A 14,238-nucleotide genomic window follows, 5' to 3' on the forward strand; every position below is an offset into this window, starting at 1 on the left:
CTTTGATTTCGAGGGTCTTGGATTCGAGATTATTTCACTTAATGCAAGTTATTGTCATATATAAATGCTATTAAATACGTGGTGAAAAAAACTCTTAAAACTTGTTTATTCATAAAAAATAACTAATATTTATAAAATACTTTTTTTAAATATTTTTTCCTAATAAAATAATTTAATTTTAATTTAAAAATAAAATATATTAATAAATTTATATATAATAAATTAATAAAAATTTTAAAAGGTAAGTGATTTTAATGAAAATGATTTTATTTTTTTAATAAAAAGTATTTTTTTATTAACTAAAATTTTTAAATATCTTAACACTAAAAGATATAAAAAAATATTTCACTGTAAAATATTTTTCATAAAGCAAACCGAACTAAGATTGATTAGTTGTATTTTTTCTATTTTAATCAATAATTTATTAATATTATATGAGACTCATTTAAAATAAGCAGTGAATTGTTATCATAAAATAAAATCGTATGGTAAGAATTTGATAAATTTATATGTGGTTCTACCTGTAAAAAAGAAAATCTGAACACTTCAAATCAATAGTCAATAATTTATTAATACTACATGACATTCGTTCAAAGTAGACAGTGAGTTATTACCATAAGATAGTCACTTGGCAAGAATCTTATAAACCTATATATGGTTTCACCAGTAAAAAAGAAGACTCGAGTATTTTAGGTCCGTTTCAGGACAAGTCGAATATACTTGACCTCTCAATTTCAGCATAAGTTTTCATAAGAAAATTATCGTTAAATAGCTATAATCCAACAGATTCTCTTTACGCCTGCGATCAAGAAATTCTCAACCAATTAGTCCCTGCCAAACAAGTCGGCTACATCATCGTCGAATAATAAAAAAATATTATATTTATCTTCATTTTCTTATAATATAAAAGGAGAACGATCACAGAAAAAAAGATACACTATTCTCTCATATAAATACTCTCAGATTCTTTGTTCACCATTTTCTCTAGTTTACTAATTGGAGTATCAAAGTAGCTGTCATGAATGCCACCACCTCATATTCTCTTTCTTACGGGTTTAACTAAATATAACTCTATTTCAATCACATCATCCCTTTGGTTTCAGCAACATCACTTATTTATTGAAAATATTTTCTATGCAAAAATATTTTTATGATAAATACTTTACAGTTTTACAAGAAAATAACTTTTTTTTTATTCTTTAATTGTAATTTAAAAATTAAAAAAATTAAGATTAATATAATAGTATACTAAAATTTAAAAAATTGCAGAAAATGAATAAAATATTTTTTACTGAATAAATGGGGTTTAATAATAAAATATTTTTAGAATAGCATTTTTCTTGATAGCAATAGCCTAAATATATTTTTTGATTTCTAACTTTTATAAAAAAAAATAAATAAATATCAGTTGCAATCTTAGTTCTTTCATAATTAACCTATAACACTTAACTTTTATAAAATCTATACTATTTTTAGTCCTTAAACTTTTAAAAATGTAACTGTTAAATCCCTCAAAACTCCAAATTCATATAAATGGAATTCTTGTTTAGACATCATAATTGAATCTGATTCTTTTGCAGCTATCCCATGGATCTCTTCACCTTCTCCGTGGAGGATCTCCTCTTTCTCTAATTCCACATATAATACCTATTTTTTTATTTTTATATTACGATTAATAAATAAATTAACTAGGATAACTTTATTTAATTTAATTTTTTTAATATAATTCTCTAATCAATTATTTATTTTTTCCAAATGAGATTTCATCATTAAATTCAACCATATGTTAGTAATGAAGATTTTATTATTTTAATAAAACTTAATATCTCATTCTATATTAAAAGTGAGTATAATTAAAAAACTAATAGAAAAAATCATCCTTTATTATAATAATTAATAATCCTTACTCTATATGAAAAAGTAAAACGTGGAGTATTTGTTTATAAAAAAAGGACACGCACAATGGAAGACAGAGAGGAAATAATATAATATTAATTAGTGATCTTCCTATAAATAGCTTTGAGCTTGCTAGATAGTTAAGAAAAGTGCTAGGTTATAAAGCTACCTGAGTTAGTCGCTGCTTTCTAGATTGGGAAATGGCCATCCAAACACAAAACCAGCAAGATGTTTTTCGTCCTTCTGGAAACTATCCCCCTACGATTTGGGGTTGCAGCTTTGCTTCGCTTTCTTCTCTTGATTCGGTGAGTTAATTAAGAAGTAATTAAATTTTATATTTTTTTATATCTTTTTATTAACTAAAACGAATGTTAATAAAATTTATACTTTTACATATCATTGTAAAATTAATATAAAAAATAATTTATTGATAATTATATTTGATAATCTAAAATTACGCCTGCATTAATTCTTGCTGAAATACATTATTATTACATTAACATCACGTGTAAAAATGATGCTATACATATACACCTGTTTATTTCAAAATGTCACTAGATTGTGTATTGGATTTACAGATATTAATTTGAAATTAAATTCTAATGTTGTTGCAGGAATTTGAATCGTACACCAAAGAGGTGGAAATACTTAAAGAAAAGATTAAAGATGTATTAGAGCAGCCTACAAAAGAGTTGATTGGAAAAATTGAATTCATTAAATTATTATGTCGTCTTGGTGTTTCATATCATTTTCGGAATGAGATTAAAGATCAATTAAATCAGATTTTCATTCATCTTTCTGAATTATTAGAAGATAATGACTGTGATCTCAATATTATAGCGACTGCATTCCAAATCTTAAGAGAACATGGATACAAAATGTATTCAGGTAAATATATATTTATATATATTTTTTTTTAAAATTTAAAAATGATTATCAAATTACGATGGGTATATTTATATCTTGAATTCATAAATTTTCCACCTCAAAGAAAACAGTCATTGTGAATAACTAATTATTGTGGTCATGTATCAGATGTGTTCAACAAATTCAAGGATAGTGATGGAGGGTTCAAGAAAACAATCACCAATGATGTGAAAGGCCTCCTGAGCTTATACGAAGCTACCTTTTTTAGAGGACATGGAGAAGATATTTTAGATGAAGCTCTTGCTTTTACAAGGCAACACTTGGAAATCTTAGCTGAGCAATCAAGTCCGCATCTTGCAAATTATATAAAAAAAGCTTTGGTGCTACCATTCCACCGTAACTTAGAAAGACTAGAGGCTAAGAAATACATAGCCTTCTATGAAGAAGAGGAGTCTAAGGATGAAACTCTGCTCAGGTTTGCTAAGTTGGATTATAATCGACTGCAATTATTATACAGACAAGAGCTAGCCTCACTCTCAAGGTATTTTTAATCCTTAATTTTGTCCATTAAATCAAAAGTTTTAGCAATGATCTTATACTCCTACTTCAAAGCTGATAAATAATCCATCAGTTATCAACTATATCAAATAGCTAAACTAGATCGCTCTTAATTATTATTTTTTATCTCACATTATTTAAGTAAATTTCAGATGGTGGAAAGACTCGGATGTAGCAGAAAAGCTTGATTACTCAAGGGACAGAATAGTGGAGGCTTATATGTGGGCAATTGGTCCTCATTTCGAGCCTCAGTATTCTGTTTCCAGGATTCTTGTAGCCAAATTTATAGAAATCTTAACGCTAATAGATGACACATATGATGGATATGCTACAATTGATGAAGTTCAACATTTCACTGCTGCAATTGAGAGGTTGGTTAACTATTTTCGAGGATTTATATAGCAATTATTAATAAAGAAAATTAACTTTTTTTTCCCTTATATACTTCAAATTTTCAGATGGAATATTGGTGCCATTGACGATTTACCAGAATACATGAAAATTCTTTACAAGTTTACCTTGAACTTTTTTGATGAAATGGAAAAAGATGGCTACAATACTTGTTATGCGAAGGAGACAGTAAGACTACTTTCTTCAGAGCAATTTTTATTTAGATCCAATCTATGTTGATTCAAATGGGTCCAATTCATTTTATGCAGACCTTACTCTTAACAATTTGAATATTTGGTGTTGGTAGTTCAAAGAAATGGTGAAGGCCTATTATGTTGAGGCACAATGGTTTAACAATAAGTATATGCCAGCACTTGATGAGTACATGCAAAATGGATTAGTGACCGGTGGATATAGAGCCATTCCAGCAATTACCTTCCTTGGAATGGAAAATATTGTGGGGGCTAAGGAACTCCAATGGGTCGAAACCAATCCAAAAATTGTCAGAGCTGCCAGGTTAATTTCTCATCTCAGAAATGATATAGTAGCTCGTGAGGTATGATATCCTTTTATTTAGTTTTAACGCTTCAATACTAAAAATATTTTAAAAATATATAACGTTTTAATTTATTAATTCATAATAGTACATGGATTTAAGTATGTACTTGAAAAAGAAAAAATATATCGATCACATGATAAATTTGCATGTCTATTGTAAAAAGAAAAAATATATCGATCGCATGATAGATTTGCATATCTATTGTATTTAAATTTAAGCTAAACAACACTAATATTATGTAACATTAATTTGAAGGATGAAAAAAAGAAGAAGGATGGTCCTCTAAGTGTAGATTGCTACATGAATGAACACGGTGTATCGAAAGAGAAGGCAATCGAAGAGACTAAAAAAATGTGTGAAGATGCATGGAAGGATATGAATGAGGATTGCTTTAATCCGAGTGTTGTGCCAAAGTTTCTGCTCAAATACTATGTCAATCTTGCACGCACCATTGAATATCTTTATACTCATGACGATTACTACACCTACTCATCAGCTTTGAAAGATGACATCACATCATTGTTCCTGGAGCAACTTCCTCTCTGAGAAAATCAACTCAATTCAACTTATGCATTTAATCATGTTATATCATGATATGTTTCCCTGTGTTTTTCTTTTCTTTTCTTTTCTTCTCTTTTCCATCAAGGCTGACATTGATCACCTCGGATGGTTGAATCTATGTTAAGGATTTATTAGTTCTGTATTGGTTTTTATATTTTTATATCAATTAGCATATTCTGGGTTGGTTGCGTATCATACTTTTATTTTTAGACTCTTTTTAAGTATGCACAGTGTTGATTCATATTTTCAATCCAAGAATTAAATTACGATCTATAATGTTTGGATCAAGTGAATTTTAATTTCACATTCATTTGATCCAATCTGAAATTAAAAATGTGATAAAAAAAATTAATTCAATTGATTTTTTTAAATAATGTTTGTTTAAAATAAAAAAAAAATTAATTTTTTTTCACTTAAAAAATACAAATCCATATCTAAATTGCATAAAAAAATTTGAGTTAAAAATTGATGGACCAAAAATGATCTTCCCGCCATTAAGATTATATAGCATCACATTCGATATGCAATCTAATAAAACTGTTAGATTTGTGACTCATAATTCTAGTAAAATATTATTTTATAATCATAGTAGAAAATTTAATCCTCAATAGGTAAAATATTATAAAGAGGAGATTTAAATATTATTTATATGTTATTTCTAAATTAGATTAGATTACTAATTAGATTAAATTGAATGGTCTAGCACTGTAAATAAAAATGAGTGTGGTTGATAGAGTATTTGAATTTACCTATCGTAGAGATCAGCAGTTTTGTCCCATTGTAGTGAGTAGTTTTACCAATTAAGTAGAGGGGTTTTTACCCACTGTGTAAAGAGGCTTTTATTCATCATGGTGCACTTCAGTCAAAGACGGTTTTACTTAAAGTTATAATTAAAAATATCATTTGTGGTATATAATGTAATTATAATAAATATACTGAATTATTCTTAAAGGAGATTAAAATGAAATAATTAATATTCTTACTATGAATAATTTATTATAGTGAGGAATTAATTGATTATAATGGATTGATGGATAGATACTTTAACTTATAATTGATGATTTTATTATGGATAATGGAAGATGGACGCAGGATGAGTCACATTAAAATTGTATTTTGATTTTATTATTTGTAGTGATTATTATAATAAATTAATATCAAAATTAAAATTTGTGATATTAAAGATAATGAGCACAAGTGAATTTATAAACTATGATTTTATTATGGATAATGAAAAATGGACACTGGATGAGGCATATTAAAATTGTATTTTAATTTTATTATTTACGAGTAATTATTATAATAAATTAATATCAGAGTTAAAATTTATGATATCAAAAATAATGAGCACAAGTTCTGCAGTTTTGAAGAAGCAAGAAGATTTGAAGGTTCAAGTAAAATATATTATTTTAAAGAAGTACGAAGATTTGAAAAATTTAAGTTCTAAGTATAAAATTTTGAAGAGTTTAAGTTTAAATATGAAAATATGATAGTGTATGTTTTGGTTAGCGGATTTTGAGTGATTTGCGACTTAAATCTTATTTAAATGTTATTTTTAAATTGGATAAATCACTAATTAGATTATGATTAAAATATCTAACCCTATAATTATGATTGTGGTTCATAGAATATTTAGGGCTCTTGTTCATTATGGGAAAGAACTTTTGCCCTCATGTTACTGCAGAGTTCCACAAGTGAGAGATTTTGACTTAAAATGAAGAAAGATTTTGTCCATGTACATCCTTTATAGAGTATAATATAATTATTTGAGTTATTCCTAAAATAAAATTAGATGAAATAATTAATATATTTATTATGAGTAATTTATTACAGCGATGGATTAATTGATTATATTAGAATTGATTAATAGACACTTAAACTTGTAATTCATGATTTTATTGTGGATATTAAAAAATAAATACTCTGTAAATATAACTTTATATTAAATATTTTAATAATAATTATATTAAAATTTTATTATTTTAATTTTATTATTTGCAGTCGATTATCATATAATAGAAACAATATTTATTTCAATTCAGTATATTCAGATTAGAAACACACTAATATATATCGATATAAAAATTAAATTATTCTCTGATTTTACTATTAAAATTTAAAAGAAAATACAGATTAAAAACACACTATTATATATCGATAAAAAAATTAAATTATTATTTAATTTTACCATCAAAATTAAAAAATTAAGAATCAAATGATAATAATTATATATAATATATAAATTTTAAAATTAAAACTCACCTCCTCCGTATATTCAAAGAATTGTCTTTTTGAATTCAAAATGGTTTAAAAATTTTGCAAAAATTATAAGATAATTTTTAATAAAATTAAAGTATGAAAATACATATTATCTTTTTGAAAACTATCACTATACCTATAAAAAAGTTTGTTGAAATTTCTCTGCCCAAAAGATAATATTTTAAACATAATAACGTCCCTTCCTATCGGCACATCATGGTCTTATTACTATAAGGGAGATTTATAATTTAGTCTCTGAATATTGTCATTATTAACAAGTCAGTCTCTGTATTTTTAGAAATATATTAAAACGTCCTTATGTTTTCTTTCCGTCAATGAAATAGCCCTTCCGTCCTCTTTTCCGTTAAAATTAGATAAAAGAGAGGAGAGAAAATTTTTAAAATCCAATTTTACCCTCAAATAAAATCATTTTATTTAGTTATTGGATATTGTTATTATTAACAAATTAGTCCTTACATTTTTAAAAATCTATTAAAACATTTTGATCTTTTTTTATATCTATTAAAACGTTCTTATCGTTTCTTTTTGTTAATGAAATAGTCCCTATCTTTTCTCACATCTATTAAAACGTCCTTACCGTTTCTTTTTGTCAACGAAATAGTCCCTATTTTTTCTTTCCTCCTCCTCCTCCTCCTCCTCCTCCTCCTCCTCTTAAAAAGAAGAAGAAGAAGAAGAAGAAGAAGGAGAAGAAGAAGAAGAGAAAGAAGAAAAAGAAGAAAAAAAAATAAGAAAAAGAAGAAAAAAAAGAAGAAAAAGAAGAAGAAGAAGGAGAAGAAGAAGAGAAAGAAGAAAAAAAAGAAAAAAAAAAGAAGAAAAAGAAGAAGAAGGAGAAGAAGGAGAAGAGAAAGAAGAAAAAGAAGAAAAAAGAAGAAAAAGAATGAGAAGAAGAAGAAGAAGCAGAAGTAGAAGAAGGATGAAGAAGAAAAGGAAGGAGAAGGAGGAGGAGGAGGAAAATAATGGGGGGTAATTTAGTTTTTTACTATATTTTTAACGGTAAAAATAGACGGAATGACTATTTTATTGACGGAGAGAAAAGATAATGACGTTTTAATAGATTTTTAAAAATACATGGACTGACTTGTTAATAATGTCAATACTCAGTGATTAAATTGTAAATCTCCCTTATTATAATTAGTCGAACCACCGCGCATAGATGATAAAAAAAAATCATATTGATAAATTATTTAATTGTTATTTTAATAAAAAATAATTTTATTTTATATTTTAGTAAATTGTATATTATTCAAGCTGAATGTGCAGTGAAGCTAATCATAAAACATGTAGCCACGATTAAGTAAATTTCTACTTTCTGAAGGCAAGGGTAGCTCCTAGAGAAAGAGAGAGCGCAAAGAAAAGGGCGACACGTGACTCGTTTGGCTCCGATTGTCGGCCTCCTCTACCCATATTCGATGGCCCGGCCTTTTTCTTATTTTTCCGTTTTTTTATTTTTTTATTTTGTTTCGTTCCTTTTCATTTTATTTGTGTTGATGGTGATTTTTGGTTGAGGATTGTGCGATGATATTTTATTTTCAGTATTTTTTGGATGAGGCTAGTGATCTATTCCATATTGGAGTTCGGTATCTTGTTAAAATTGCTCTATGACTATACGAGACCGAGAAGATTATAGGTCGACTCTTAATCTGATAACCGATGGTTATAAATCTTTTTGTTCGTGGCAAACATTGAGCTTGGTTCACTAGCTTGTAGCGTTGGTATGGTGGTTCCTCGTCGACTATCCTTGTGGTGTTTGGATTGTTTCTTTTCGCATGCAAAGGCTGGATAGCATTTCCATGGGACTATATTGTAGTTCTCTGGCCTTTGTGGGGTCTGCTGGTGCTTTTCTGTCTGGATTTCAGTGCATTGGAATTGTGTCGATGCCCTTGTGGTGTACGTGTTGGTGCTCATCTGAAATCGTCTGATCGGTGCTCTGAGATGGATTGGACTTTTTTTATTTTTTGAGCGATTTTCAATTGTGAGTTAGTGGGTTTAGTTTTGAACCATCTCTAATAATTTTTTCAGTTATTTTATTTTAAGTCTTTTTAAACTTCTTAATAAAATAAAATTTGCATAGTAAAAAAATATGTAGACACTTTCATGAAGTTGTAAATATGATACTTTTATTAAATATTCTACTATATTTTCTTTTAGGTCTAATAAATAAAATTTTAAAATTCCTTTTTTATCAATTTTATCCTATTTTTTAATTAATTTTATAAATTTTAGCCTAACTTATTGATATTAATAACCATGCTAACTTTTATATATATATAAGCATAAATTATTTTTCTTATAAAAGGTTATTCATTTAATAACTTATTGATATTAATAACCATGCTAACTTTTATTCATTTAATATTATTCATTTAATATTAATAACCATTTAGCCTAACTTATTGATATCCTTGTGAACGATATCCCTTCTATGCTGACTGAGAAGGATGTAGACCAATTGCATGACAACTATCACATCTCTCGGGAAACTTTTTCAGTTTATGCTCCATACCCAAGTGTACGTGTGGACGATCAAATCCCTCTAGATGATACAATCATAGTTTACGAAAAGCAACTAAAGGCAACTCTTTGGTTTTCTATGGACCCGTTCTTCATTGAAGTCCTTCGCTTCTATAAGCTTGCAGTCGGCCAACTGCACCCAAACAACTGGACAATTTTGGTGGCTTTTCACTTTCTCTGTTTTAATAATAACATTGAGCCGAGCGTAGCCCTCTTCTCACAATTGTACCAGCTAGGTACCCGAAAAAATGAAGAATCACAATTGTACCAGCTAGGTACCCGAAAAAATGAAGAATTTTGGTTCTTCAATAGGAAAAAATGCCAGACTCTCTTCGACCAGATTCTCTACTCTTGAAGCACTAAAAGAAAAAAATTTTATCCTCCGCCATAGGGTATCTAGGGGTTTTGGTCATCTCCGCACAAGCTAGAATATATATGTGGAGTTGAAAAATGATAGGTCTAGCTGCGGAGGGATGAGGAAGAGGTTTTGGACTTCCTCCAAAGGATGGCTTCAACCTAAAGAATGGACATTAACGTGGCGTTGAGGAACGTGGGATGAGGAAGATGCCACGTTGTCCCACAAAGCCACTTTCAGGCAGAGCAGGCTCAGATGCCTCAGCCATCTGTTTAGTTGATCCCTCTAATGAACTTACATTCACCTTTTGAGTAGGGTATTTTAACTTTTAACTATTTTTGCCTTTGACATTATTTTATTTACTCATTCTTTACTTTGTGTAGACATGAGCGGAAAGAAAAGCAAGTTTTCCAAAGCGGCACATGCTACCCACAAAGGCAAGGCTGCCGCTAACACTTCCGGCCCTCCTCCCAAGCGATCACATCAGGAGGAGGCCGTCATACTCCTTCCTCCCCCTCTACCTACAACTGAAGGAGCAACCGCCTCTAGCCCGAGTCATCTTCGAAGGGGACTCCTGTAGTAGTCCCTGTCTATCTCGAACCATCATAGGAAGGTGTTTGATCAAGTATAAATTAGACGCATTTTTTCTATTATTATTGATGCTAAATTACACATTTTCTAGCTAATTTTGTACTTTTGATAATATTTTGCAGAAAATGATAAAAAAATAAAGATTTGGTGAAAAATGGCCTAAAATGCATAAAAAGTTTATTTAGTTGGAGCAATTTGGGCAAATCACCCTCAAGAATGACCAAAGATGTTGCACAAGTAGATGGAAACAAAAAGCTAAAACTCAAAATTTTGATGTGCCAGAATCAATTTGCCCAAATCACTAGGCAAATCAACAGATCACACAGGCTAGCAGAACTGCTCAGACCTTCGGCCAGCGATTTTCCTAAATCACTGGGCAAATCAAATTACAACTAGCACAGAACAAAGGCTAGCGACAAGGGCAGGCGATTTGCCCAAATCACTAGGCAAATCAATCATCGCAGGCAGAAAAGTGCAAAACAACGAAAAACACCAAAATTTAAATTTCAAGAGTTCCAATGCATCTCAAACACAACAAGATAGTTTCAAGAGTTCCAATCCATCTTGTCTCTCTTTGGCCTTTGTATATCCTTTTGGTGGGCACATGTAAACTTTTTCATCTAGGTACTCATATAAATATGCATTATTCATATCTAACTGATAGACAGGCCACTCAAACTTTATGGCAATAGCTAGGAAAAGTCTGATAGTTTTCATTTTTGCTATTGGAAAAGAACTTTCATGATAATCAATTCCAACTAGTTGGTTGTAACCTTTAGCAACCAAACTAGCTTTATAATTTTCTATGCTCCCAACTTGTTTGTGCTTTACCTTGTAAATCCATTTTGATGAGATTGCCTTTTTGCCTTTAGGTAATGTGGTGAGTATCCTTGTTTGATTTTTCTCTAGTGCCTCTAGCTCTTATTGCATAGCATGAACCCAGTTACTACCCTCCCTAGCTTGATGGTTGAAAATAGTTGTATGGATAGTAGGCACATTTGTCATAAATAATGTGTGCAAAGGGCTGTAAGTACGAGATAGGTTAGACATGTCTTGGGTATTACCTTGGCTTTGACTAGCTTTTGTTGAAGTGTTGACAGAGATTTCAGCAAATGAAGAATTATTCACTACATAATTATTTAACTAATTTCGTTTAGAGGTGACCCTAGCACTTCTTCTTGGTTAGGTATTTGTAGTGTCTAGAATAAGTTCTTTGAAAACTGTTTGGAGAGTAGGTTCCATTTCCGGGTTATCTATGTGCTCTAAGAGGATTCTGAAATGGGAAGATCAGTATTTTGATCAGAATTATCAAGAATAGGTAGTGGCACTATAGTATCAAGTATTGAAGTATCTCTACTTACAAAAAGAAAACATGTTTAATGAAAAAGTACATCTCTTAGAAATTATTATTTCCTTATGATGTAAATCATAAAATTTGTATGCTTAGAAACCTAAAACATTTCCAATGAAAACACATTTAAAAGCTCTTTGTTCAAACTTATCCTTTTTAAACTTAGTATTTGTAGCAAAACGTAAGCAACCAACCTTTAAGTGTTTTTAACTTAGCATTTGTCCAAAGAGTTTCATATAGAGTTTTTCAATTCAAAACTGAATTTGGTAGTCTGTTTATGATATAAATAGCCTTTAATATATTTTCTGTCCAAAAAAGTTTAGGAAGTTTAGATTCAAACATTATAGCCCTTGCTACTTGCAATAAATATTTATATTTTCTTTCCATAATGCCATTTTATTGTGGAGTGTATGAGCATGTTCTTTGATGTAAAATTCCTTTTGATTTAAAAAGAGTTTCACATTGTTTATTTATGAATTATATTTCATTATCTGATCTTATTATTTTAACATTTCTGTAAAATTATGTTTCTGTCATGCTGATGAAATCATGAAGTATGTTATGCACATTAACTTTATCATATTATGCACATTAACTTTATCGTGTTATACACATTAACTTTTTCATGCAAAAGATATGTCCAAGTGACTCTTGAAAAATTATCCACTATAGTTAAAATATATTTGGCATTTGAAATTGAATGAGTTAAATAGGAGCCCCATAAATCAATACAAACTATCCCCCTACGATTTGGGGTTGCAGCTTTGCTTCGTTTTCTTCTCTTGATTCGGTGAGTTAATTAAGAAGTAATTAAATTTTATATTTTTTTATATCTTTTTATTAACTAAAATGAATATTAATAAAATTTATACTTTTACATATCATTATAAAATTAATATAAAAAATAATTGACTGATAATTATGTTTGATAGTCTAAAATTACACACGCATTAATTCTTGCTGAAATACATTATTATTATATTAACATCACGTGTAAAAATGATGCTATACATATACACCTATTTATTGCAAAATGTCACTAGATTGTGTATTGGATTTACAGATATTAATTTGAAATTAAATTTTAATATTTTTCAGGAATTTGAATCGTACACTAAAGAGGTGGAAATGCTTAAAGAAAAGATGAAAGATGTATTAGAGCAGCCTACAAAAGAGTTGATGGGAAAAATTGAATTCATTAAATTATTATGTCATCTTGGTGTTTCATATCATTTTCAGAATGAGATTGAAGATCAACTAAATCATATTTTCATTCATCTTTTTGAATTATTAGAAGATAATAACTATGATCTCAATATTATAGCGACTGCATTTCAAATTTTAAGAGAACATGGATACAAGATGTCTTCAGGTAAATATATATTTATATTAATTTTTTTTTAAAAAGATTATCAAATTACGATGAGTATATTTATATCTTGAATTCATAAATTTTCCATCTTAAAGGAAACAGTCATTGTGAATAATTAATTATTGTGGTCATGGATCAGATGTGTTCAACAAATTCAAGGATAGTGATGGAGGGTTCAAGAAAACAATCACCAATGATGTGAAAGGCCTTCTGAGCTTATACGAAGCTACCTTTTTTAGAGGACATGGGGAAGATATTTTAGATGAAGCTCTTGCTTTTACAAGGCAACACTTGGAAATCTTAGCTGAGCAATCAAGTCCTCATCTTGCAAATTATATAAAAAAAGCTTTGGTGCTACCATTCCACCGTAACTTAGAAAGACTAGAGGCTAAGAAATACATAGCCTTCTATGAAGAAGAGGAGTCTAAGGATGAAACTCTGCTCAGGTTTGCTAAGTTGGATTATAATCGACTGCAATTATTATACAGACAAGAGCTAGCCTCACTCTCAAGGTATTTTTAATCCTTAATTTTGTCCATCAAATCAAAATTAAATTAAATTTTGTCCATTAATCTATCAGTTATCAACTGTATCAAATAGCTATTAACGATATTCAAAAGTTAAATTAAACTCGATCGCTCTTAATTATTATTTTTTATCTTCAGATGGTGGAAAGACTCGGATGTAGCAGAAAAGCTTGATTACTCAAGGGACAGAATAGTGGAGGCTTATATGTGGGCAATTGGTCCTCATTTCGAGCCTCAGTATTCTGTTTCCAGGATTCTTGTGGCCAAATATATAGAAATCTTAACGCTAATAGATGACACATATGATGGATATGCTACAATTGATGAAGTTCAACATTTCACTGCTGCAGTTGAGAGGTTGGTTAACTATTTTCGAGGATTTATATAGCAATTATTAATAAAGAAAATTAACCTTTTTTT

The 14,238-nt window shown here is 29.1% G+C and overlaps 3 protein-coding genes across 4 annotated transcripts in view; all 3 read left to right on the forward strand.

The window, feature by feature from the left end:
- The first annotated feature begins 2,033 nt into the window (after positions 1-2,033).
- On the forward strand, positions 2,034-5,025 carry LOC110610066 (probable terpene synthase 6). Of its 2 annotated transcripts, none has more exons than XM_043953334.1 (7): positions 2,034-2,201; positions 2,511-2,784; positions 2,932-3,304; positions 3,474-3,692; positions 3,780-3,900; positions 4,019-4,267; positions 4,526-5,025. In XM_043953334.1, exons 1-7 carry the CDS (start codon positions 2,097-2,099, stop codon positions 4,814-4,816), a joined length of 1,632 nt encoding a protein of 543 aa, XP_043809269.1. In that variant the 5' UTR covers positions 2,034-2,096; the 3' UTR covers positions 4,817-5,025. The 2 variants fall into 2 exon arrangements, with proteins under 2 accessions (XP_043809269.1, XP_043809272.1); XM_043953337.1 differs by having other exon boundaries at positions 4,019-4,227; positions 4,526-4,630.
- Positions 5,026-12,656: 7,631 nt separating this feature from the next.
- The window catches only part of LOC110609961 (probable terpene synthase 6), a 55,197-nt gene continuing 53,615 nt past the window's right edge, over positions 12,657-14,238 (forward strand). The window contains exon 1 of the mRNA XM_043953331.1: positions 12,657-12,709. The gene's annotated coding sequence lies outside the window, so the exon portion shown is untranslated. The remainder of the gene's footprint in view (positions 12,710-14,238) is intronic.
- Positions 13,063-14,221, forward strand: LOC110608856 (terpene synthase 5-like). The gene is made up of 3 exons (XM_021748142.2): positions 13,063-13,291; positions 13,431-13,803; positions 13,957-14,221. Exons 1-3 carry the CDS (start codon positions 13,063-13,065, stop codon positions 14,204-14,206), a joined length of 852 nt encoding a protein of 283 aa, XP_021603834.2. The 3' UTR covers positions 14,207-14,221.

Source organism: Manihot esculenta, chromosome 2, assembly GCF_001659605.2.
Source record: "Manihot esculenta cultivar AM560-2 chromosome 2, M.esculenta_v8, whole genome shotgun sequence".
In the NCBI taxonomy this organism is placed as follows: Eukaryota; Viridiplantae; Streptophyta; class Magnoliopsida; order Malpighiales; family Euphorbiaceae; genus Manihot; species Manihot esculenta.